The following is a 27,515-nucleotide window of genomic DNA, read 5'->3' as shown; positions in this document are numbered from 1 at the left end:
ACAAACGTAAAGTATCATAAGACAATTTACTCAATACTCAGCCAAGATGGATAAACCCCAACTAATGCAAATTTATCTGAAATGTTTTGTATGTTGCCTGTGTAATATGAATAGCCTCCACATCAATTTTAGACTTTTCCCAGGCAATATGCAAAATGCCTAGGCAGAGAAAATGCACAAAATCCCCTGTGCTGTGCTGTGCTGTTAGTTTAGGCACATTCTCCAAAAGTGTACACATTCTCTGTTGAATTCGTACATGCAACAAATACTCGCACAGCTGAGGCACACCCATGTGCACACACACCACTGAACCCTATGAACATACAGGAATATTATACTACACAGAGGCATAGTGCAGGCATAAGGTGTTTCCAAAAGATGGGTTTTTTTAAAAAAAAATAACTTTACTACTTGTGACCCATCAAGTTTAGGCATTATTGTGGGATTCTAGGTGCTTGATATATTCCACCCCCTGCCCCCAATCTCTGCCTCGTTGGGCAAACAGCAAAGGCCTACTAATTCTCCGGCAGGCAACAATCTGGTGGGCTGTGTTTAGCTTGGTGCATGACAACAAGTTGTGCAGGCAGGCTCGCTTTAGAATATAAATAATAGACGATGCTATTTGGTATGCAAAAAAAAAACCTCTTACTCTGATGCCCTGTCAAACAACTCTGACCCCATGCACTGGCACTAGGAATCCTGCTGCAATATGACACAATGGAGCCAGCGCACTGCAAACAGCATTTGATGCTCCTCTTTGGGAATTCAAATATATTTTCAATCATCCAGACCTTTTCAGGGAAAGGCAGACACCAGAGAGTGAATATACACACCAATGTCATCGTATTCAATTGTCTCCTTCAATTCACATGTGCTTTTAATTTTAAATCATTATTTTTAAAATAAATTTAATGTTAGAGTTTAGATCTAAATTCTTCTAATTTAGAAAAGAAATCTAACAAGTCATGAGGTGGTGGAAGACTTTGTCCAACAGGTTATACTATAATAGAGTCAATTCTCAACTATAATTCACTGCATCTATTTCCAGTGTTTAGCTACTGCTAAACATTGTGCAAAAATGCAACTCCCATTAGCCAATGGCCAGGAATAATGGAAGTTGTAATTCAGCAAACATCTGGAGGGCAAAAAGTTCTCCACTGGTGCATAAGGGGATTCCAGGAATGACAGACGTAACCCCCCCAAAAAAACACACACACACACAAAAAAAAAAAACCACCCACAATCCTACACAGCAGCATTCCACACTGCAACATTTTGTTGCAGGTCAGTAGTTCAAAAAGATAAGATATACAGAAGGTATATTTCTTAAGTCAGGTAGTACTACTACTATTAAACTGATGCACATTAAATCTAGCAGACACAGGGATCTGGAGCAATGTAGAGAACACAGTTTTTTGTATTAGGGATAGTTGGAGGAGGGAAAAAATTGCCCAACAGTTCCTGTCCACTCATTATTTCTACTTTTATTTACACATGAAAATGTTTATTCCCACTAGGATTAGAACACAGATGTTGTAAGTGACCAGTTTAAATAGCCAGCAATCATTTAGATGATGTCTGGACCATTCAATATAATGAAATGTAAAGGCAAGATAGACACAAAACATTTTCTGTCCCTGTGAGAAACAATCAACCAAACAACTGCCTCGTGAAAAGGTCACACATTCCCCATTTTGTTTTATAGGAACAATGTTGTAATGGACAGCTGCTCTAGGGCCACCTAGGCAGAAGACTTCAATCAAATAAAAAGAGACTTTAGAGCCACTAAATTAAGAAGGAATGGGTTTCTGTCGTTGGAACACTGTTCTGCACTAACACTATCAAAATAACTCAGCCAGCATCTCTCAAGTGAGGGAAACTATCCGCCTATTGTATCCCCCAGCAGCCTTATAAAAACAACAACAATGCTCATCAAGATAACAGTACATTATCAGGATAATCTCACCCATGATGTACAATAGCAAGGGCGAATCTGTAGTCTTCCAGCTCGCATCAGCACCAGCAACATTTGGAAGGCCACAGGTTCCCCGTCCCTGTTGTAGAGAGCATTTTTAGATTAAATTTCCTCCCCACTTTCCTTTCCCCTCAGCTCTGTTTGAAATTCTGTTTAATACTCAGCTAAGGTAGAACTGATATATTTCCCAAAGAGGCAAAAGCACTGGTTATGGGCATAGGTAAATATATTAAAAAGATAAGCAAATTTAGGAAGTAGGCTGCTTTGAAAACACTTGGGCATACTGTAATCATGCATAGGATTGTACTGTTAAACATAGCCTTTGCCTAGCATTAAAAATGAAAGAACTAAAAGAAATGAGAGAGAAATGTAGGCACTGATTGTATTGTTAATTGGCTACTCTCTTTGTTCTTGTACTTGATTCATCTGTAGGACATCAAACATCTCCTGACAACACCTGACATCCCTAGTGGCATCATTTTGTTTGGAAGCTAAGGTCAAACCAGTATATTTACATAAGTGAACCTAAGCAAATTGACATTCTCAATCCTGTTTATCAAGATGCAAACCAAATAATCCCTTGTTCTATTTACTTGTTTACTTTGCTTTGTACTTAACATTTATTTCAATTATGCATGTTAAACTGAGATCATGAATAGAAATAGAAAGTAGGAAACTAGGTTAGGGTGTCCCCACACCAGCTTAGCAGGTTTTGTGGTTGGACATCAGATGCTTCACCAACAACACCTGTTTCAATTCATGAAAGAGGGAGGTTAGGATACTTTCAAGACTGGAGAACCAGGGGTTTAATTTCATACCACAATTAGACCCATCTTCAAACATGAAGAACAAACAGAATGCAATATAGACCTCTTCCATTTCACTTTATCCAGAGGAGAACCTACCTGAATAGGTTAGAACAGAACCAAAGGGGAAAGAGAGAAAGAACTGTTTTTGAAACATTAATAAAGAAAGAGGGAGGGATAGCTCTTCCCTAATATTTATAAAATAGTAGTTCAGCAAAACAAATGCAATTCCTCTGCAATGCAAAAAGGACAGGCAAAGGATGTCCTACAAGAAATTCCATAATAAGTTTGCCAATTAGAATAATAAAATCATAGAATTGTATAGTTGGAAGAGACCCTGAGAGTCATCTAATCCAAGCCCCTGCAAGCCAGGGTACATTCTGAGCTTTGGCCTGCCTGACCTTCCTACAACTGTAGGCTACTTCGTGATTTCTACTTTGTTCCATTTCTTACATATTCCCTTCTTTCTTCTCAGCTCATCTATATGTTCCTTATGCAGGCACACCGTTTTTCTTAGGTGCTTCTCACTCTTCTTTCTTTCTTGTTGGAATTGTGTGGATTCAGTATTTCACCTTTAAGAAACTCCCATCCATCTCAGATGTCCATTCTCTTTGGGTATTTCGGACAAAGGGACCTCACCCAGTAGTTCTGTAAGCGTCATTTCTGAAATCAGTCTTCTTAAAGTCTAGAGTGCGTGCGCAACTGTACTTAATTTTACCTTGCCGGTGTATAATGAATCCCAAGAGGACGTGATCACTTCCTCCCAAGATTCCCTGTACTTCCACTTTATAGATTAGTTTCTTCTTGTAGGTGAGGACCAGGTCCAAGAGAGATTACCCCCTTGATGCTTCTTCCACATTCTGCGAAATGAAGAAGGCAATTGAGGAATTTGTTGGACCTTACATTCTTGCCGAGTGTGTGTCCCAACAGATAATCAGGGTAATTTAAGTCCCCTATGGCTACTATATCTCTCCTTTTTGAATGTTTGGTAATCTTGCACCACTCAGATTGGGGTGGTGTACAACAGTATAAAAGCTCATTTCAACTATATTTTTAAATTCCCCAATAGCCATGCAGGTTATATCTTCAAGAGGGAAGACTTTGACTTCTTTGTTTTGGTTTATAGCTCTAAAATTTTTTTATCCAAGTATACAAAGTGTGCGTTAAACTAATGCATTATCTCAATCCTGTGTGATCCAGATGGTACATCCACTAGGAAATTCTTTTCTTGCTCCGTTTCATACCTGCTGCTTTCAGAATTCCACTCTTCAGGACTGCAGCCCCCAACACTACTCTACCATCTGCCTTCACCATTGACATGATTGTACACTCTTTAGGGAAGCTTTTAATGTTTGATGTATCATAGTATTTTAATATTCTTTTGGAATATTGGGGAAGCCCAGCCAGATGGGTGGGGTATAAATAATTTATTATTATTATTATTATTATTATTATTATTAGCTTCTGTTTATTTTCCTGAGAATAATCCATATGGCTTATGCAGAATAAAGTGAACAAGCTTTTATTTTCTTGGTCCAGCTTACTTATGAAAGTCACAATTTAAATGAAAAGTATATTACTAAGTTAATTGCACAATTCTCATTGAGATCATTGGAACTTTTTTACCAATTTAGCTGGAGCCGACCTCTTATGTCCAACTAAAAGATTATATTTATATATTTCTCCATTGATTAGGAGTACTTGATTTGCAGGTTCCCTTGTTGTAAGGACCTGTTAATATGGATCAGAGAGAGCAGGTAGTAAAAGTTTTTGCAGGCATTTATTTAATCCTATGTATAAGAGGCCAGGAGGGACGCGGGTGGCACTGTGGTCTAAATCACTGAGCCTAGCTTGCCGATCAGAAGGTCGGCAGTTTGAATCCCACAACTGGGTGAGCTCCCGTTGCTCGGTCCCAGCTCCTGCCAACCTAGCAGTTCGAAAGCACGTCAAAGTGCAAGTAGATAAATAGGTACCGCTCCGGCGGGAAGGTAAACGGTGTTTCCATGCACTGCTCTAGTTCCACCAGAAGCAGCTTAGTCATGCTGGCCACATGACCCGGAAAAACTGTCAGCGGACAAACATCAGCTCCCTCGGCCAGTAAACTGAGGTGAGCGCCGCAACCCCAGAGTTGTTCATGACTGGACTTAACGGTCGGGGTCCTTTACTTTTTTATGAGAGGCCAGTGAAAGTCAGTGTTTGCTTGGTAAAATGAACAGTGGCTGTGAACTGCACTCCATTTCATTTCTAAGTCTGCTTTAGTTACAGTTACAGTTACAGAACCAGTAGTAGGAAGATTCAAAGTCTTCCTGTACCAAAGGGTTTTTGAGGAAGCATCCTGATACTATTGTTTTAAAGTGCAAATTTCAAAATATAATGGCAGATAAGGATGGGATTTTGTTTGTTTTAAACAAGAGCTTATTTTAAGTTTGCATGACAGAAGAACTGAGATGTTATACCACAACAAGGATACCACTTTTCAAACAAAGCAGAACACACTGTAACATCTTAAAAATCTTGTTTGTTTGGAAATTCTCCTGGAGTGGTCCCCCTGCTTTTGAGAATAGTCTTGTTTGAATGACACAGGAGGCTGCATTAGGAAGGGGGTCATGAAAGCCCTTATATATATGGAAGAGCTCCCATTTATTTCCATAAAAGCCATACAGTGGTGCCCCGCAAGACGAATGCCTCGCAAGACGAAAAACCCGCTAGACGAAAGGGTTTTCCGTTTTTCGATGCGCTTCGCAAGACGAATTTTCCTATTGGCTTGCTTCGCAAGACGAAAACATCTTGCGAGTCTTGTGATTTTTTTCGCTCCCCCCCCCTTTTCTAAGCCGCTAAGCCTTTAATAGCCGCTAAGCCGCTAATAGGGTTGCTTCACAAGGCGAAAAAACCGCTAGACGAAGAGACTCGCCGAACGGATTATTTTCGTCTTGCGAGGCACCACTGTATCTACAACATTTCTGCCAACATGTATGCTTATCAGCCAAGCCAAACATCATGTTTCACAATACTGTATAGATATGTCCTTGGATTCACAGCATCCTTACCATTATGTGTTACGAAGCAAGTCCGGGATATAGCCTTAAACACTGAGCTGCAGTGATCTGGGAAAAGGGAGATTTCCCTGTGCAGCTGTATGTCTATATCGTAGCTCTATCAATAGTTTCAGTTTCCAGCCAGAATATAATTATTACTCTTTTAGTTTTCTTTAGGTCTTTAATCTTTTTTATCCAAAAGTTGACTATATGGTAATAAAATGCTTGCAAAGGTGTAGTTTGCAAAAATGGATACTGGATGCACTCTGACCAGTAGACCCAACCCTGAAAGCATTATGGAAAATTCCAATATTTCAGACATAAGTACAGAAACACAAATGCTGCATTACACCACCAATTTAAATTCCTATAACATTCCCAGAGAACACTGGGAATTGTTGTCCCTGGATCTACTCCCTCTCCATATCATCATATCCATGATTCTTTGATGAAGCTGTGACATTTCAAGTAGAAAAACCATGTAAATTTCTAGCATAGAAAGGCCCAAAGTTCACAATGAAGAACAAATGCTGTACACATTCAAGAGCTTTTCTGTTTTTATCTAATTTCATAACCACAGGACTTCAATCCCATTAGGTCACTTTACTGTTTAACAGTGCTAAAAGGATCAACGAGAGAAAATAACCTCAAGTAAAATCAAAGGAAAACAAAAAGGACAAAGATAAACATCACTTTTTCTCCCCTAAAGGCAAGCACAGTATGATGGTTTAAACGGCTTGGCATTTCAGTATTTCACACTGAATACTTCAATTTTCAGTTTTATTAGTTGTGACACTCACTTGTCATCTGTCATTATAAACTCTTTTGTGTTTTCCACTCTGAACGTGACAATTGCTTCTAGCTCTATGTATGCATGTATGTATGTATTTTAAATCCTGCATAATTACCTTGTGAAGTCTGTCATCTCCATCATAATCACACACATCCGTTTAGCCAGAACGATGATGTCATTGCTGGTATCATCCCATATTTCAATCTCTGCATCAAGTCTACTCTTGACTTTCTTAAAGTCAGCCACTTGCTCAGCTATCTTTTCTTTCTCTGCCTCTGGCAACTGAGTCATCTTTGCCTGCAAGGTAAGATAATTTGATTTGCAAAACATCTGCCTTTGTCAGAGGGTGTCCTTTTGTGGATGCAAATGGACATTAACAAATGACTGCTCTGAATAAGATGTCATTTTGAAACAACAGCTGAGATCTGATGCCTGCATCTTTGGGCTATGCATTTGTCCAAGGATTGGCTGGTCCTGCACTGGATACTTAGAAAAGTCAAAACTGCACCACTGTGTGTTCTGTGCACAGATTTTAATAAATAAACACGTCACACCCAGACAACCAGGGTCCCTTTTAGTGGGACAGGCCACCCAGTAACAGAGATAAAGGGCAGTTTAAGTGTAGCACTTTCCTCTTCACCAAAGGAATTAATAGCAACTATTTACCTATATGGCGGGACACAGGTGGCACTGTGGGTTAAACCACAGAGCCTAGGACTTGCCGATCAGAAAGTCGGCAGTTCGAATCCCCGCGACGAGGTGAGCTCCCATTGCTCCTGCCCACCTAGCCGTTCGAAAGCACGTCAAAGTGCAAGTAGATAAATAGGTACCACTCTGGCGGGAAGGTAAACGGCGTTTCCGTGCTCTGCTCTGGTTCACCAGAAGTGGCTTAGTCATGCTGGCCACATGACCCAGAAGCTGTACGCCGGCTCCCTCGGCTAATAAAGCAAGATGAGCGTCGCAACCCCAGAGTCAGCCACGATTGGACCTAATGGTCAGGGGTCCCTTTACCTTTACCTATTTACCTATATAAGGGACTCAGGTGGCGCTGTGGTCTAAACCACAGAGCCTAGGGCTTGCTGATCAGAAGGTTGGCGGTTCGAATCCCACAACTGGGTGAGCTCCCGTAGCTCATTCCCTGCTCCTGCCAACCTAGCAGTTCAAAAGCACATCAAAGCGCAATTAGATAAATAGGTACCGCTCCAGGGGGAAGGTAAACGGGGTTTCCATGCGCTGCTCTGGTTTGCCAGAAGTGGCTTTGTCATGCTGGCCACATGACCCAGAAGCTGCCTGCAGACAAACGCCGGCTCCCTCAGCCAGTAAAGCAAGATGAGCGTGCAACCCCAGAGTTGTCCACGACTGGACTGAATGGTAAGGGGTCCCTTCACCTTTACCTACCTATATAGAAGGAAGTAAAGAGATATCCTCAGGGCAAATCATCACAGTGGGGGAGAAATACCATCCCTGATGAAAGGCAAGTGTTGTGGATTGATACTGGGGAATGTATCAGTTGCAAAGGTGGGTACTGCTCTTCGGTTTCACAACAATTTTAAATTACTGATATTGTCATACTCACTGTGATCCAAGCATATTCTTCATTTAAATATGTTCATGTATTACTGTATTGTGTAGTTTGGGCCATTTGTTTTGACTCTACCATCTTACCCAGGATAACTCATTATTAAGCTGCTTGTATACATATTATATAGTACAAATACATGTATATTGACAGCTTAATACAAATGGAGGATAAAGTACCAGGTATTTTATTTTGGGGTGGGTGGGTGTGTTTTGTGGTGAAAGGCTTCAATGTGAAAGGCTCATCATACAATCCTAGAATAGACAAGGGAATGATTAGCTGAATACTCCTGTGCGGCCTCAGGCTTGGATGGGCCCTCTGCTTACTACTTTCTGTGGGTTACCTGCCAGCACAGATCACCCCTTGCTGTCATTTGGGCCCACTGTCTATAGTGGCATTCCTAGAGCTGCTGCCAACTACTTCCTCCTCCTCGGGACTAGCAGGTTTAGCTAGAAACAGTGGCACTGTAATTGCTGGAAAGGATTCAAGCAGCTGCCATGCCCCATAATGCAATGCCTGACAGTGGGTATTCCTATGCTCTATATGGAGCATAGAATATGGCAACCATATGGGTATTTTTCAGACAATCACAGCACCTCTGCCACCACCCTGAGAAGGTGGAGACTGGTGGCGAGGTTTCAGCAGGCAAAGCATCAGCCCCCAAGAGCCCTACCGTGGCACCTGGACCCCAGTTGTTTCCCAACCATACCAAGTGCTGACACCAGGCCTGGGTGCAGCAGTGACTAGATCAGATCCACAGTCTCTGCAGTAACTGACAAGCAGGATTACCTGAATTCAGATGCACTTTAAGCATATCACTTCTATAAAGAAAAAAAAATCAGTTCCTCTCCCAGGAATTTAATTTCCAGGAATTGTCTAGAAGCGTGTATTTAGTGTTTGTTTTAATGATGGCCAGCCTCTTTCCAGCTGTCAATGATTATGCCATCTGCCTTGCCAAAAGGCGCTCTGAATAAATGCTTGAGGAGAAGAGAAACTGCTCTGGTATTGGAATAGAAATCTGCTAATCTGTGAATGGTTATCTATATATGTAGATGTCAGGGAACTGCCATCAGAGGCAAGAGGAGAGGTAAGATGCTCCAATGATGCAGGGGAGGGAACTAGCAAGGAGAGAGAGAGAGCTTCCGCTGGGGAAGGAAATCCAAGGGACAGCAGGGAGAAAGGGGAGGCTGAGAGTACTGCGGAGGGGAGGCTCCGAGACTCTTCCAGTAAAATCAGCGGAGAGAGCACAGGACCTCCGCTTGGCACGCCCACGCTGCGCAGAAGGCTTCCGCGCAGAGAATCGAGGCGGAGACTTGGCGTCAAAGAATTTCTATGTTGGAGGAAGTTTAGGAGACGCCCACTCACGGATTCTGCCAGTGACTAAGACAGTCGCGTTATAAGGGCTGTCAAACCAGGGAAAGGTTTAGCTATACGACCAGCTTGGAGCAGTTTGCAGTTTACGCACAAGCAACCCCAATTCCCATTCCAGTAGATATATATTCCTAAACTAATCTGACATGCTTAGAAAAATGTATTTACAGATTTTTATAACCATTTACTTGGTCACCACAAGGAACATTTTTTAAAAACTAAAGAGAACAAAAAGAAATGTGTAAGAATAACACAACTGAAAACAACCCTTTTTCTACTGTGCTTGTCATTTTCAGAATGAGAGGACAGCTTATGTGGATTGAAACAGAAAACACGTTTAGACTGAACTGTGACTAAATTCTAGTTACATTGGAAAAATTATTTTAAACCTTGCAGATCGTGGAGAAGCAAATATAGCCTCCCTTCAGTTTTAGAATTCCATCCAACTGCATGAGAAAATATTGATTATCCCATACATTGGGGGACCTTTATAGGGTTCTTGATCTTTCCTGGCACTACAAGGTAGTGAAACATTCCAAATCTTAACAGAGGACATATTTAGAAGCAAGTTTCTCTAGGTCATTCATTCTATCTTCCTTAGTAGCACAGTGCTATGCTGCTCATAAATCATACAAAATAATCAGCCTGTAGGCATGTATCTCTGTGGGAATATTCTCTGATGGCTAAGGACTTTTCATATTTAAGGGGAACAATATTTAAAAGTATTCAGCTGAAACAGAAACCAAAGCTGACTCATGGCTGCATTCAACTAAATTTTAAAATTCAAACCAGAAATGCAGTTCTCTATCTTAGTTTACATGCTTGAAAGGCTCTTCCTCCTCTTTTCCTTGCTGCCTTTTAATAATGAAAAATGCATGATGTAATAATATTGTGTTGCTAGTGTCCCTGCCTCTACAGCAGTTTGCTGTTTGCTTACCGGCCAGAGAAACTTAAGTCACATAGAAATAGCCTCCTGATACTGTCTCATACCATTTGTCCATCTTGTGCAATATTATCTTCACTGATTGATTGTAGCTCTCCAGCATTTGAGACAGGAGACTTTCCCCAGTTCTGCCTGGAGATGCCAGGGCCTAAAACTGGGACTTTTTGCATCGAAAGCATCTGCTGTGCTACTCCATCAATCACATGTTTGCTGTACTCCCAATCAATGACATGTTTTGCATTACTAAATGATACCAGGTAGTGCCACTGTTTAGAGCAAAAGCCATGGATTCTGGTGTGACACACACCAACACGTAAGTACAGTGGTACCTCGGGTTACAAACACTTTTGGTTACAGACTCTGCTAACCCAGAAGTAGTACTTTGCCTCAGGATGAGAACAGAAATCATGTGGCAGCGGCAGCAGAAGGCCCCATTAGCTAAAGTGGTACCTCAGGTTAAGAAAGGTTTCAGGTTAAGAACGGACCTCCAGAACGAATTAAGTTTGTAACCAGAGGTACCACTCTATTATAATAGGTGAAGTGGGGGTATATTCCACAGAAAAGCAAAGGGAAACAGATTGTTCTTCACTTAACTTGGGGTGTTGCACTTGTGTGGATCTCTCACATATTTGGGTAGGTGGCAGTAAAGGTAAAGGGACCCCTGAACATTAGGTCCAGTCGTGGCTGACTCTGGGGTTGCAGCGCTCATCTTTCTTTATTGGCCAAGGGAGCCCGGCGTACAGCTTCCAGGTCAGGTGGCCAGCATGACTAAGCCGCTTCTGGCGAACCAGAGCAGCACACAGAAACAGCGTTTACCTTCCCGCCAGAGTGGTACCTATTTAGCTACTAGCATGTATGATGTGCTTTCGAACTGCTAGGTTGGCAGGAGCAGGACCGAGCAATGGGAGCTCACCCCATTGCAGGGATTCGAACCGCCAATCTTCTGATCTGCAAGCCCTAGGCTCTGTGGTTTAACCCACAGCGCCAGCCGTGTTCCCAGTGGCAGTAGGTCCCCTTTAAAGCAATAGATTTCAGCTTCATAAACTGTCACAAAGAAAGTGGGTGTGTTACAATAAATAGCAATGGCTAAATAGATCTATAATGGCCAACTTTTTCAGGTAGGTTGTTACCCTGCACTGTGGTATCAACACAGTTGCCAGTCTCTCTCCTTCTGGTAGGTGGCATCAGGAGGAGGTCACAATGGCCAACTACTACAGCATAATGGAAGAGCAAAGCTCTCTTCTGATATTATCAGCAACACCAAGGGTCTCTCTGCCTGAAGGAGACACGTTGGCCATTCTGGTGACCTTATGATGCCACCTGCCTGAAGATGAGTGGCTGGCCATTGTGACCACCTTCTGATGCCACTTGCCTGAAGGAGTGAGGCTGAAAAGGAGAGTTTCTCCATTGTGACCTAATGCCAGAGCCGGCCCACCCATCAGGCAGTGTGAATAAGCACAAGAGGAGGCACCCTGCCTGTCCCGTCACTTCCAGCACATAGAGTTGCTATTCATCTTTCTTTCCCCTTGAGCGAAAAGGTAAGTGGCAAAACCTTCTTTTGGCCACCCCTCTTGTCAAGTTCCACGAGGGAGGGCATTCTGGCACATGGTGGAAATGTGGGGCAGCACATTCCCATTTGACATCACCTCTGCCTAATACTGATGCTGCCTGCCAGAAGACTGACTGTAGCGTGTACTTCATGTTAATGTTGTCCATCTTTAGGAGAGAGAATGTGGTCTGTGTACCCTACTGCAGCTCCTGCTCATCTGACAAAAAGACTAAAAGACACCCCATCATGCCCACATGTTGCCAGCCACTTTCCTGAAAAAGGTACCCATCACATTCCAGACCAGACTGCTTCACTGTTTTCCTCCCATATGGAAATTTTGCCTCTTCAAAGGCAGGGGCATCAGTTCACCAATGCATTGTTAGAGCTCAGGTGACTGCCCTCTTAACAGCTGCATGTATTGTATGTGCACCTAAAATAATTGCTACTCCTTGCTTAGAGGAATAATGCCTAAATAATTTTTCAGAATCCATTTTAAAGTGACATACTTTCAGGCAGACATTTTCTGGCTGCTATTGTGTTAGAAATTGGACAATTTCTCACTCTTCATCCTGATTATAAAATCCATTCAGATTACAGGACAGTAAAATAAGTTTAGATTTTGTGTAATACATTAAGGATATGCATAACAGATGGTTAATTAACATTATAGCAATTTCGCTTCACTGAAAAACAAATTCCTGAATATTTTTGTGTATGCCAACCAACATGCTGTGAACTTAGACTGAATTTTAAATACATAATCAGATTAATCTGACATCAGTCCACCCTGAGGCTGTGGAGCCTTATAGAAGTATTGTTCCTCATTCAAGAGAACAACAACAGGAGGATATTTACTGAGGTCCAGCACCAAGGGCCTTCTGGTGGTTCCCACACTGCAACATGTGAGGTTACAGGGAACCAAGCAGAGGGCCTTCTTGGTAGTGGCACCCGTCCTGTGGAACGCCCTCCCATCAGATGTCAAGGAAATAAACAACTATCCGACTATCCAACTTTTAAAAGACATCTGAAGGCATCACTGTTTAGGGAAGTTTTTAATGTTTGATGTTTTATTCTGTTTTTAGTCCTCTGTTGGGAGCTGCCCAGAGTAGCTGGGGAAACCTAAAAACTACTACTACTACTACTACTACTACTATTCAGGCTGCAATCCTGTACCCACTGAGGGGGTAATTCAATCCCAAGATCTGCCAGGATCCAATGGATCCCCAAGCTCAGGTGGGTCTACGCTGGCATAAGCCCCAAGCCCAGCTCAGCCAGAATGAAAGTCTATCATCCCAACTCAGAATGTTGGGACAACTTGATTTAAACAATTTTTAAAATAGCAAAAACAATTATGGGAAATTGATTTTTTAAAAAAAAATATATATATTCTCACTTCAGTTTCCTTATCCAGAACCCACACAGCCTTGCTAAACTATTTCCACTGTGGATTTATTTTTAAATATTACTGAACACAAAAGTGAACAAAAGAAAATCCCTCTCAAATAGCCCTTCTCCAAAAGGACATATAAAATAAAATAAATCATGATTCTGGTGCAGGGAGCATGTGGGGTCAAAGAAGCCTGTTAAATTCAAGTGTAGCAGAGCTGTTTGGAGACTACAATGCATCTGCAAATGTATTTTCATAAGTGAAAAGATATGGAGGCAAGGAGGTTGAAGGGCAAGCAGGAGCTTCTGTGAAATCATGTCAGGCATCTTCTGCATAACAATCATATCACTACAAGAGTTCTCAAAGTTACACAAACAGCTTGTCTGTGAATCCAATTTTATATGTAAAATATAAAATATCTGTTTGGTTCTCGCTGTCAAAACAAAAATACAAACCCTTTGCCTTCTCACCTATGCATCTGCTTATCCATTTAGGAGTTTTGGATACACTGCTGGGCTTAGTGTCACAATAAGGTCCAGTATACTATGAGATCACTTCACTACATTAAATATCTTAGGTGCTTGATCAGTTAATACCATTCCATACCATAACTTCAAAGTAGAAGGTTGAGTGGTGAAGAGAAATGCACAAGTTAAGACCATTGTAACTTGAAAATGGCTCAGTTTGATTATATATATATAGTTTTGCATGCTTACTTTATTGTTTGTAAAGGTAAAGGGACCCCTGACCATTAGGTCCAGTCGTGGACGACTGGGGTTGCGGCGCTCATCTTGCTTTATTGGCCGAGGGAGCCGGCGTACAGCTTCCGGGTCATGTGGCCAGCATGAAAAAAAGCCGCTTCTGGCAAACCAGAGCATTGCAATGAAACGCTGTTTATCTTCCCTCCGGAGCGGTTCCTATTTATCTACTTGCACTTTGATGTGCTTTTGAACTGCTAGGTTGGCAGGAGCAGCAGGAGCTCACCCCATCACGGGGATTCGAATCACACCTTCAGATCGGCAAGCCCTTAGGCTCTGTGGTTTAGACCACAGCACTGCCCGCGTTACTGTACTGTAAATGTTTGAATGTGTTTTCTGGAATGACTTCTATTGTCTCTTGAACTTGAAACCAGCCACCACCGCACCATTGTCTAAAAACCACCAAGCTTCCCCGTTTACCATTTAATGCACAGCTCAAGAATCACTGTTATCTATCCCCTGCAATCCATCCTAATGCATAGTAAACTATGAAATTTACTTCAATGGGAGTCAGTGATGGCCACCAGCTTGGATCACTTAAAAAGATAAATTTAATAAATAAAAAAATCAAATTTAAATTATTGAAGGGCAATTTTTAAATACAAATTCATGGAGGACAAGGATGGCTATGTTCTACCTCCACTGGCGTAGCCATTAGGCCTCTGAATACCAGGTGTGGGTAATCTCAGGTGGACTGAGTGCTGTTGTGCTCATGCCTTGCTTGTGGGTTATCCCATCAGCATCAGACTCCTGAGGGAACAACTGAACTAGATGGGCCAGTGGCTTGACCCAGGAGGGCTGTTGTTATGTTCCTGTGCCACTATTGCCATGTTTGCACCACAATTTGTATTTTCCCCACCAACAGACTTTTCCATATGGGAGCTTGAGCACACATGTACAATGAATGATGCAGTCCTAATGGGAGTGGCATGGCATCATTCAGCAATAACAGTAGGCTTTGAGTACCATATACAGACAGTTGGCAACAGGAAGAGAAGCAGCAGACCTTTTCCTAGGCAAATTCTCAGCCTCCGGACAGAGGAAGAGTGGGATATAAATTCAATTAATGAACAAATCTTGTCAGCATCCCTTCCTGCAATTTCACCCATTTTTCCAAATTACACCAACAATTATTCCACATGGAAACTATTTTAAGGAAATCCCTTATTTATCTCAAACTCCAAAGGTAATAGTTTTAAGGCACAATTCAGACTAAATTGGGCAGCAGTGGTATCTTAATTGCCAAGTGTTTAGTTTAGGAATCATTGTGTTATGTATTCAGTGGCCTGTGTTTGCCTGAGCTTGAGTCTGAACTAAGGATTCTTAGCCCAATACATATCCAATCACAGAATGTTTCAAGATTTGGGCTATAGCCATTGGCCCTTAAACTCTTTATGATTCGAAGCTTGGAGTTTAGACACATTGAGAGTGGGAGTGGCCCAGGCCTTCAGAAAAGTATATAAGCAGCTGCTTTGCCCCAGTTGTCCAGTTCTTTGAGTTCAGTAAAAGTTATTACTGTTATCACTGTGTCTTGCTTCATGGGAAGCCACCTATCCTTCACATCATTTCACACAGTGTGTTTTAAGAACACTGGAAAGTCACAGTTAAACCCTGGGGAATTAACTGATTTTAAATATTTGCACTGTTCCTTTAGAATATTGATACATTTTCCCCCAAAGTCTAACATAATGAATTGAAGAAAGAGTAGGTATAATCACTTATGCCCTGATTATCTGCATTCATTCTATACAGAGACTGCATGGAAATTGCCAACATTCTGTTACTATTGGACACCATTGTGGAAGCAATGAACGCTCTGAACGCTCTTTCACCTGGGCAGAAGAAGACTTTGCTCCTGGAGACTGTGTAGAAGACAGCTGTTGATCAGGACAGGTGCTTTGGGCAGCTGCCAAAGCATAGTGCAAAAGGGCATCACCCATTTGGCATCTGTTCAGCAGCCATCTGGCTAGTTTGGATGTTTATCCAACTTTATGTCATTCCTTGCACAGAGAAAATTGTACTTGTGCAGCAGCAGGTGAGCTAATCCCAATGAGTGGTAATTCTCAAGATGGTACGTACAGGCTCCTAGGAGAGCATATATATCTCAGATTATGGCTGGCTGGGTTCTATAAAGTTGCTACTGCAGAAGACTGTCGTTTTATTGCTAGAAAGGCACTGCAACTTAAAAGCCAAAAGGGGGTTTGCTACTTTGACTGGTACCGTTCCTACTGTTTTGTTTCAGTTTCTGAAAATTTAATGAATGATAGGGTAGCAAACTGTTATCTCTTGTATATTAACTAAGGTGTATCCCATAATAACAGGAGTTAATATTATTAAAATGATGTCCCCAGAGACTATTTAAAATAAAAGGAATTGTGGTGTACACAAGTTTAGACGTGTGTGTGTGTGTGTGTGTCTGAGAGAGAAAGAGGGAGTGAGAGAGAGAAAGAGAGAGAGAGAGAGATTTTTCCAGGATGCAGAAAACCTTGGCTTATTGTAAACAGGATAAACAATTCAACTAGAGACAAATTGTTTGGCAAACCCTGACATTCAGCTGTCATTCTTCTGATTGTCTTCCTGGAATGGTGGGTCTCTCTGATGTAGGGAACTGGAACTGATAAGGTCTTAACAGAAGCAGCATGCAAGGAACAAGGGAGGGTGCTTGTTTCTTGCTTTTAGCGCTCAGAAAACTCTATTTTTGTTCACAATGGGACTGCAAACCCAGAGGAAATCAAGCTGCAAGAAGGAGCATCTGGAACTACACCACTTGGACTGTCTTTTTCTGAAACAGCTGCTTTACATCTATAGCTGCGGGCAAGGTAGTGGGTACATGCTTTATTTATTCAAATATTTCTATCCCATCTTGTATCACTTGATGTCAGGGAGATCAAGATATAAATTACCGTATTTTTTGCACCATAACACTCACTTTTTTCCTACTAGAAAGTAAGGGGAAATGTCTGTGCGTATTATGGAGGAAATGCCTACGGGTGGCATGCCTACGGATTTTCCTCCTCTAAAAACTATGTGCGTGTTATGGTCGGGTGCGTGTTATAGAGCGAAAAATATGGTACATAAAAGGGATGACTAACCTGTGGGCCTGATTCAGCCCAGCAAGATTCAGGAAGTGGCCCACCAGCCCCCACAGCTTTATCTCCTGATCTCAGCAATGAGATTGGAAGATAAAGTGTTTTCTCAATTCTTTGGGTTTTGTATTCTGCACCATACCTACCCTAAAGCTGAGAGGGGGCAGTCCTGGAAATTCTGCTTTTAACCTTTCACATATCTTTCTGTGAAGTGTAAAAGATTGTGCTACCACCCCTCTGCTCAGAATTATGATTGGAAAGGTTAGAAATCTCACCGTTTGCTCTCCAAAGGTTGTCTTCCCCACTCCCACTCCCAAGCTGTGATGGAGAGAAGTGGAAATGCTACCTTTTACTTTTCACAGTAAAATAGTTTCCAATGAAATTTTATATTTCATGTTCCATTAAAACTGCATATGACACTACAGTATCTGTCAGATTCACAAATACAGGTGTACTCCCTTCATGGGAGATTTCACATTGCCTAGTTATCTGAGCAATGTAGGTTAGCTTAAATTCTGGGAGTGTGAAGAGTCTCCATAAGAGCCAGGCTGCAAGGAGAGAACTACAACAAAGCAGCACTAGCCAAACTGTTTAAAACTAGTTTCCTTTTGTATTTGAACAACATACAAGAATATGAACGCTCAATAATAACAATCAGCCCTTCAAGGAATGAGCACCTTCCAATTTTGAGTGGGCATTTCACAAGCAAATTGAACACACACACACCAGCATTGAGAACTTCAGCCTTTTCTCATTCAGTTCATAACTAATTTCACTCTGGATTTCATATGCTTTTTCCAGAAATCTACTGGAGAAAGGAGTTAATATTTTGGCATTATTCATGATAAGACTCCTTAAAGGACAAACAATACAGGCAGTTTGATCAACTATTTTTGAATAAAATGGCTTTGGTACATACCCTGTCTGTTTTCCCTTCAGTTTGAGTACTGGTGCGGCTGTGTGCATCATGATCGTCTTCAAGATCAGAGACATCTTCAAGTTCTTCTGGGGTCTGTGAAAAGAACATGACATTATTCTTATGCATGAACTTTAAAGTTGTCATACACCTGTGACAGAATACCAGACTTCCGCCTGGACCTAATGTAGGTGGCATATTGTCCCCACTTCCACAATGAATGCACATGTAAGAAAAATGTGAAGAATTCAAGAACGTGAGCTATTATTTCAGCCTATTTAACTAGTTTTTGTGAAGCATATAATTATATACAGTGGTGCCCCACAAGACGAATGCCTCGCAAGACGGAAAACTCGCTAGACGAAAGGGTTTTCCATTTTTTGAGCTGCTTCGCAAGACGAATATCCCTATGGGCTTGCTTCGCAAGACGAAAAACGAAAACGTCTTGCAAGTTTGTTTCCTTTTTCTTAACACCGTTAACACAGTTGCGACTTGACTTCGAGGAGCAACTCATAGAACGCAGTGTGGTAGCCTTTTTTGAGGTTTTTGAAGACTTTGGTGATTTTTGAAGCTTTTCCAAAACTTCTTTTAAACTTTTTTTTTGGGGGGGTGGATTTTGGGTTGGGGTGTTTGGAATTCAAGGACTTGGTGTTGAGGAGGGGTTTGCAAGGATCTGGAAGCTTGTGTTCCCCCCCCCCTGCATTTTTATGATTTTCTGTGACCATTGGGCCACTCTGCTGTTTTTTAAAAAAAATTCTGGATTTGAATTTCTGTGTGGTGGGCGGCTGGGGGAACAGTTGGAGGGGGTTCTTCAGCAAGAAGCAAAGAGTGGAAGAGGAACCTTCTTTGAGTTGTCCCCCAGAGTCTTAGAAAATGTACTGTACACTTTGTTGATTTTTAAATGTTTTTCTGCCATGTTTAGAAACTTAATTTATTGTTCCTTCAATTTTTGAAATGCTCTTTACAGTATGTGTGACTTTAAAGAGCACTTAATAAACTCTTGTTGTACCAAATTTGGCTTTGTTTGGACTTTTTTTGACCACAGGAACGCATTAATTGAATTTCAATGCATTCCTATGGGATTTCGTGCTTCGCAAGACGAAAAATTCGCTAGACGAAAAAACTCATGGAACGAATTAATTTCGTCTTGCGAGGCACCACTGTAACTGAATGTGTACAGCCAGACTGTTTTACCCCCATATTTTGCACTGCTCATTCCTGATTTTCTTGGATGTTATATTTGTGACAGTTATGCATGGCTTACACAATGCAGTGTTGCTATCACAGAATGGTTTGTGATTATTAAAAACAAATGTTACAAAGTAACCTATGAGACTTGTAAAAGGAGGCTGATTTCACCACATTATCCTAATAATTCGTTAGGATACATATTAGAGTTACGTGTGTGCAAATGATCTCTCGCAATTCTTCAGAGAAATTGGGACCATGTCATCAGCTGGAGGTCAGGTGACCAGTGCTGCCTAATCATGTTGTCTACTTCTGTTTAATAGCTGACTAACACTTCAACAATCTGCTCTCTTCTCTGCTATATCTCTGTACCAAAAGCACACAGCCTCACCTGCCACTAAGGCGTGTGTGCTGCTGTTGTTGTTTTGACATCTGAGCAGCTGAAAGTGTCCATTAGCATTCCATAAATCTTTAGTTGTTGAGGTTAGGCCTCAACTGAAGTTAGACCGCTTACAACCAATAAAAATTGGCAATGAAAAACTCTGCTGGCATTTGCCACTTTCTTTCACCTGTCCCACCCATTGCTCTAATTTTGGGGTAAATTTTGCAAAAACATGGGGTGGTATTCAACTTTTACTCAGAATAAACCAAATGAAATTGCTAGACCTCACTTAGTCATTTTCATTAATGTCATTTGGTCTACTCTTAAGTAAAAATTTGTTGAATACCACCCATAGTTCATCAGCTAGACACTTTGATTTAATCTGATACCTCATTTGTCTCTCTCAGACCATAGCAAGTGGTCCAAAGCCTGACTTTGCAAACACATATTTTAGTTATGCTCCTTATTGCTTCATATTAATTGCATGTTATTTGATATAGTCAGTTAAGTGACCCAACTCTTTTTTCCTGGGATTAAAAGACACTTGCATTTTCCAAGAAAGCTCCCTACATTTTCAAGTTAGAATTCAAATGCCAGGCCTGTATGATGAGAATGTCTGTGTAGGTCTGCCTCTAATCATTTATTTATCCGCACATTTTGAGTTGTGCAATACCAAACACTCACCCCTATTTGCATAGAAACAGACTGCATTTATTCAAATTGCTTTTAAAGATGAATATAACTTTATATTGAAAGAGTGATTGCTCATAAAGATTGTATGTGCTGAATTCTGAGCTAACAAGGAATTGGGTTTGACTACAATTGCCCTGTGTTTCTCCTGTTCTTAGTTTGATTTATGAATACCAAAAGACAAAACAGTATAACTCAGAGCTTTCCAAACTTTTCATGTTGGTGAGACACTTTTTAGACGTGCATCATTTCGCAACACAGTAACTCAGTTTTACTAGCAAACCAGAGTTTAAACTAGCCCCTTTCCTGCCCCGTGAAGAGCACGGGGAGCATTTCCATGACACACCTACACACTACCGTGTCACGACACACAGTTTGGAAAGCTCTAGTATAGCTTGTGCTGGCTATACTAGAAGTAAAACTGGAAGTAAAACTGGTTTCTAGAACAACCAAGTCCAGCAAGAACTTGTTTGCGCAAACATCTCTCATAGCTTGTTTGAAACATGCAGAATGGAACACTTTCTAGTAGTTTATGCATTGTTTAGAAAAATATGCCCAGGTGACCCAAATGCTAAAATAAGTTAGTGCTGAGGTGGTGATTCTCATGTTTGGAAACCACCACAAGACTTTTAAAAATCACCACCACCAAAGGCTTTTTATTCCAAGACAGAGAATCCTGGATGGCCTCACTACACAGAAAAATATATAAGCTTTTGTGTGACATCTACAGAAATTCTGACCACAACAAGCTCTAATGACAAATTAGAACTAATGGTTGAACTAATTAAACTCTAGATGAAATAGTTTTATTACAGACATATACACACTTGCTTTCATTTGTTATTTTTCACTCCTGTCACCTAATTTTTGTATAGTGCAGCTGGCGCTACTGAGAGCTATAGCGCAGAACCTCTGGAGGACACCAGATCAGGGAAGGATGCCTTAGGCTGACAGGCAGTGGCTCTTCAGAGTCCCATTTAGAGAGCTTTCTCAGCCCCTAGGACCTTTTTCCTGGAAAGAATATGCATTGGCCTTTACCTAATTTAGTATTCTGCAGTAATTCACAAAATTGAAAATGCTCATGAAATTGTGAATGACGCATTGATTATACAACATCCCTGATCCCTGTACTTTAAGAGTCTCTCTCCTATCAAACTGTTCAAAATCCTTCTCTTTGTGGGTACTTTTCAAGTGCTGTAGCAGAATATATATCAATGATGTGGCCTTGTAATTAGTAGTACCATGACTCTGTCTAGCCCAGTACTGCTCACTCTCCAAGACCACAATAATTTCCATCCCCACTACCCAAGATCATTTTAATTTACATAATGAGAATGCAGCCAGATTATACGAAAGGCCCATCTAGATCACCATCCTATTTCCACAATGGTCAAATATACATGTCCAGTAAACCAACAGACAGTGCTGGAAAAGCAACCACCCTCCCCTGTTGTTGCTCCCAGGCAATGGCATCCTGACTCTGAATGTGCACATAAGGCCAGTGCAAGGCACTTTACTGCATGAAGTGAAGGACAGAGTGCTGTCTCCTAGGGGTCAGCCCTGCTCAAAAAAGGAGCAAGAGGTGCAGGACTCTCCAGCAGATCTCCATACTGCCAGTAACACAGAAGAGTCATGGGACTGGGACATCTCTGCCCCAGGACTGGAGTGCCTACACCAAATGCTTCAGTTCTTGGCCAGCACTTGCATCTCTCAGACACACAGCTGCTTCCCAACTCCTGCAGTCATAGGAACAGATGAGATGACAAGGCAGGTAGAAACTACAGAGCCACCACTGAAGTTCCTGGCTAGCTGCATATGGGGCAGCTTGGGAGGAGAGAAGGTAAGTACATGCAAACACCTGCTCAGATCAGGGCCTAACTGAGAGCAGGAATGGAGGGAGCCTCCTGTTCCTATACAAGGTCCAAAGTTAAGATGCTTCATTACTGAAGCAATGACTCTTATTCAAACTCCACCCTTCCTGACCTGTGGAAATGGACACACATACCCTGTCTCACAAGTGAACAGAAGCCAATCAGCCTGGCAGTTGAGAATTACTTCAATCAGGAGCAGCCAACTGAGCAGTGCAGGCATGGCTGTGCTGCTGATCTTGCTTCCTAATGGCATGCATTGCTGTTTGTTACTTAAAGGGGGTGGGCTCTGTCAATGGGGGAATCAACATGGTGCAGCTGTAGCCAAGATTGTGTTGGATTCGTTCTGCCATTAACTCCACCATATCTGAGGACAGTAGGCTACCTTAGTAATAGCAGGAGAAGCTACAGGCCCAGTCCTGCAACACAGCTACTCCCTCCTCCAGAGCATCTGCCACCGGAAGTGTCTCCTGAACTCTGCCCAATGGTAGGGCTGGCTCTGATGCCTAAAGATTCATGCCTAACCCTGAGCACACATACTTTTAAAACATATAACTGTCCATAGAGGAAAGCTATCTACTTTGGGCACTACACAACAGCAGCTGGTTGGCTACTGTTGAAAACGGAGTCCTAGCCTAGATGGAACTTTGCCTTGGTTCAGAAAGAGAATAAAAGACTACATTCTTAAACCACCCTGCTAAATATGAGCTTACAATATGATTGGGCAGGCTGATCAGAAAATAAAACCCTTAAATTCTTTAAAGATAGCTTCATTATAAGTGTATTTGTTTTTTATTATTACATGCAGCAAACCCCAGATTTTACTGTTCCACAGTATACATTCTTTTTTACCTAATCAGAAGACAATCACTGTAGGCAAATATGCAAAGTCACTTAGCTGCAGTGATGGGTACAAGCTTAGACAGCTTTTTCACTTTTAAAAAAACAATCCTCAGACCCTAGAGCAAAGCACAACTGGTGTTACATATGCAATGCAGAGAGGACTTGACTTATCTAAATCTATAATTTAGGTCTATACCATGTAAACAGCATGTAAGAAAATGCAGGATTCAATCCTGTCTTGATTCAGTTCTATATTGAGAGGATGTTGTTGAAACAATACGACAGACAAAAGTAATGGAGGGGGTCCACTGTGGGAGATGGAGTCACTCATGCATTTTTTCGGTCTATTATGTAATTGTAAACATACACAAAGGTTGCCTCCAGACTCCAGTATTCTGTGGGAAGGATTGAAGTGCATACTAGAATTTTAGGTTTGTGCAACTCAACTGATTTAAACAACTCTATTGTCCTAGCCCGAACCCCCCCCCCCCGGAGTTTTTGCCGTTAGATCTGAAATGTGTGGAATGATAAATTAACAGGGAAATGTGTAAACACCACATAAGCAAATCAGGATGTTCATTGTTGTATAACTTTCCTGCAAAAAAAAACCAGAATGAATGATAAAAAAGACTGGATATAGTCTAACCTGCATGAACACTGTGCAAGCAAATCAGGATGAATAGACCAAAACGGACAAGTATAATTTCAGCTCATGGCAACTACAGTTTTTAGTCAACCTATGCAGAGTTTTACTGACGTTGCTGTGGACTGGATCAGTTGAGTAAGTGGTTGATGCCACATGCTGAACTCAGCACAGATTGACTTCTGACTAGATTTACACTGCTATCACTAGTTAGTTTAGTCAAGATAATTTTTTTATATATATTGCAGATAGTACCTTTTCCCAAGTCTGTCCCAAGCCCTATGTTCTGCTGACTTTGCCTTCCAAATGAATGGCATGGGTGATCTCACCTAATTCTGCAGTCAATGCAAGGATGCCATACTGCTACTTAGGCAGTCATATCTATGCAATGACATATCTTAAACAAATGTGAACCTTTTCACCGAGAACTGAAAAATTGCTGGTAGGGATTTTTTTTGCCCTTCTGGAAGTATTTACCAGAGCTGTGAGATGTTCTTTTGAATATATTTTGCCAAAGCTCTTGGCAAATTCTTGGTGAATCCAGAGTTCTTGTTCAGTGAAAGCAACTCTGAAATGTTGAGGGTTTATCAAGACTCCATGTAAGATTTAGTTATCTCCTCTAAGCAACTTTTTGACAATGCATAAATTCTGTAAGAGTCAATTAATATGCATTTCCCCACAGGGTCCAATCTTCATCTGTACTAGCTTTTCCGTTATTCACCAGTGACCCTATTGCTGGAAGACCAATGTGTCCTATAAAAATTAACAAGTAACATTCTGTATTTTAAGCATTAAAAATGCTGCCTCATTGACAATACTGAACAGATTGTACTTGCACTGGAAACCTCAGTCCAACTGCCTAAATAGCCCTATAAAACCTGGGCCCACAGAACTTGCATCCCACTTTCATTGACACGTGCGCTCTTGCCATCACCCCTCGACCTGGAAACAGAATACCAGAGCTGGGTGCAGGTGAATGGGGATGGGGTAACAAACGGGGAAGCTACATGTAGTCCTAAAGTTATGGGCCAAATTTTGAGGGGGGAATTTGGAGCTTTGGGGAGGGGGTGTGAATAGATATACGTGAGGGAATGTGCAGAAGATACAGGTGGGATGGGGTGGGCTTATTGGAAACCCATTAGGATAGAAAGGACTGACAAAACCCGGGACCAGGAGGAAGAGACGCTGGATGAAGATTGGAAGAAAAATTTTTTTATTAGGATTGTTTTATAAAATTGATGAGTGTTAGAAAAATGTTGGAACGAAATCATTTGGCTTTAGCAAAAATGTTAAAAGAATTATGTAAGAATATTATGGTTATGAGAAATTGGTATAAATAAGATCTAAGTTTCAAGTTTTAGGGTCTTTTATAGTAAGATAAGGTTAAAATAGACTAAGGTAATGTAATGACAGAATATTATGAAAAATGGAAAGGATTTGCTGTGACAATTAACAACTAGGATACAAAAAAAGGGAGGAGTGAGGAGGTCAAAGAAAGAAGGTAATGACAGTTAAGGATTTGAGAATATTGGATTTGTTTTTAAATGTTTGTGGCTTATTTTTGTCTTTTGATTCTGTTGTGGTTTTTTTTATTTTGATTTTTATCAATTTGTATTGTTTGATTGTGGTTTGTTTTTATTTTGTTTTCTTTCTTTCCTTTTCTTTTTTGTTTTTTCCCCCTGTAATTTTAAAACTCTTAATAAATATCATTTAAAAAAAAACCATTAGGGGGCCCAAATATGAGGTAATGTATTTGCTTGTAACTCCCTCCCCTTGCCTTCTCTCTCTCTCTTTCCCCATTGCCTTTTTTAGAGTGTAAGGGGGCAGGGGAATGCTACTGCTCTTGACTGTGCAAGTCAGTAAGGGGCTGCCCAACCTAGCTGGGGTTGCAGTTCATATAATGAAGGCTGTTGCCTCATCAAATCATTGATAGTGGGATTGACCATTTTAGTTGACAGACTAAGCTTGTATAATTTGTATAATGAGGGAAATTGTCCTCAAGGGGTATGCGTAGTTGAGGGAGGAAGTATGTCTTTGGGTAGGGTTGGTCACAGATACAGTGGTACCTCGGTTCTGAAACAAAATCCGTTCCGGAAGACCATTCAACTTCCGAAACGTTCGGAAACAGAGGCGCAAAGTGCTATCTGCAAGTTCAATTGGAAAAGACGCAGCGGAAGCCGTTCGACTTCTGAGGCGCGTTTGAAAACGGAAGCAATTACTTCCGGATTTTCGGCGTTCGAAAACCGAAGTACCACTGTACTGCTGTTTGCACTGGCAGAGGACTCATCTATTCATGCAAAATAGGGTGCCCGCTTCCCCCTATCCAGCCATGCAGCCCAAAAAACTGCTCCTGAAAGTTGGGCGACCTTCCAAAACAGTGTGGGGCATGACATAGATGGAGAAGTTAATGAAGGAAGAAAAGATAGAAAATCCCACAGGGGAGCTACAGAATGTATGTAGTTGGTCAAGGGAGACATGGACTCAAAAGGTTTTAAAACCTCTGCCATAAAGGTTTTCCCTTCACTGCAGAATACTGCTGCCCTAGAGACTTGTCAAAGCTTGAGTCTCCCAGATGAGAGAGACTGCAGTATCCAGGAAAGGGACATGGCTGAGACCCTAAACAGGAGAACTTCATCCCAAAACATATTATTGCAGGTCTCACTTGTTCATTTCTAATCTCAGGAGCATGAAAAACGTTCTTTCAGATTCATTGCCTGTGATTCTGAAAAGGCTATACAGTAGTAATTCTCTCATTGCACGCAAAAGATTGATCCTCCTTCTTTGCCTCTTCCAAGGAAGTTAGATTCATATGACATCAGTGACACTTTATACTACAAGGAGAGAAAAGTACTTAGAAAATGTTTAAGAACTCAACTTTGGGGAGGAGGGTATATAGAAAATATGGCGTATCATTATGATGGCGTGTCATGGCGTAAAGATGTTAAAATCATGAAAGTGGAACAGAACTGTTATAATGTGCAATTGAGCTGTTTAGATGATGCCAAATGAATTTCAATACAACATTTTATACTCTGCCACACCATAATATATTTGAGGTAAAACACATTTTACAGAAACGGTATTTCAGATATTTTTTTCCAGAGTTCCTCAACATTTTATTGGTATTATTTTTCACTACGCTATGCCTTTCAAGGAGTGTTTTCTTGGCACCACAGGAGCAATGGTACAGCCCTTGGGGGAAGAGACAAAAATGACAGTTATTTTGAAAAGCTCTAAAAAAGGACTTCTCAAATAACTTGTCGGTATTTTGGACAATATTTTACATAGGGCTCTACAGCCCCAAGAAAACATTTCACACTGTGCAAGGATGAGTGTTGCCAAACTCTATGAATTCTTTGATACATAAAAAATAAGAAAGGAAGGGGATTAGGTTGTAATTAAAGAAGGAGTGAAGGAGCCCTGTGGAAGTATTCATATGCCTGGATTTTGGTGTCAGAAATCAGTATAATTTCTGGACTGCCAACAAGATTCAGCCTTCCCCTTACCAGGTTGCACCCATGCATCCATGGCTCTGGGAGGAGGGGCATGATTCCTCAGCTGGAGTAGGCTCAGAACAGGTGATGGTCACATGTCTCATCAAGCCCAGATGTTGTAATCAGCATGCTCAACTTCCCCTGTTGGTTGGCCCACAGCTTGGATTTTCCAGGGAGCTCTTTGGGACTGACCTTCAGGTGCACTGACC

At 41.3% G+C, this 27,515-nt stretch overlaps 2 protein-coding genes across 24 annotated transcripts in view; one reads left to right on the top strand and one right to left on the bottom strand.

The window, feature by feature from the left end:
• LOC309532295 (uncharacterized protein) overlaps window positions 1-18,361 on the top strand; it is a 472,441-nt gene extending 454,080 nt beyond the window's left edge. For 14 of the 17 annotated variants that reach the window (XR_014219695.1, XR_014219696.1, XR_014219697.1 and 11 more), the window contains 4 exons: window positions 12,225-12,332; window positions 15,949-16,231; window positions 16,801-17,015; window positions 18,222-18,361. The gene's annotated coding sequence lies outside the window, so the exon portion shown is untranslated. Of the gene's footprint in view, window positions 1-11,324; window positions 12,041-12,224; window positions 12,333-15,948; window positions 16,232-16,800; window positions 17,016-18,221 lie in introns of those variants that run through there. The other 3 variants (XR_014219709.1, XR_014219710.1, XR_014219711.1) reach the window with 3 other exon arrangements.
• CTNNA3 (catenin alpha 3) overlaps window positions 1-27,515 on the bottom strand; it is a 591,589-nt gene that overhangs the window by 35,012 nt on the left and 529,062 nt on the right. For 6 of the 7 annotated variants that reach the window (XR_014219667.1, XR_014219668.1, XM_082222364.1 and 3 more), the window contains 2 exons: window positions 18,202-18,294; window positions 6,725-6,906 (listed from right to left, as the gene is read on the bottom strand). Coding sequence is in view for 5 of the 7 variants with exons in the window: in XM_082222364.1 (XP_082078490.1) it covers window positions 6,725-6,906; window positions 18,202-18,294 (275 nt within the window). In the remaining 2 variants the exon portion in view is untranslated. Of the gene's footprint in view, window positions 1-3,348; window positions 3,642-6,724; window positions 6,907-18,201; window positions 18,295-27,515 lie in introns of those variants that run through there. The other variant, XM_082222366.1, reaches the window with a different exon arrangement.

Source organism: Podarcis vaucheri (assembly GCF_965113315.1).
Source record: "Podarcis vaucheri genome assembly, chromosome: 5".
NCBI lineage: Eukaryota > Metazoa > Chordata > Lepidosauria > Squamata > Lacertidae > Podarcis > Podarcis vaucheri.
The sequence above is the reverse complement of the archived record's forward strand: the minus strand, read 5'-3'. Positions and strand labels throughout refer to the sequence as shown.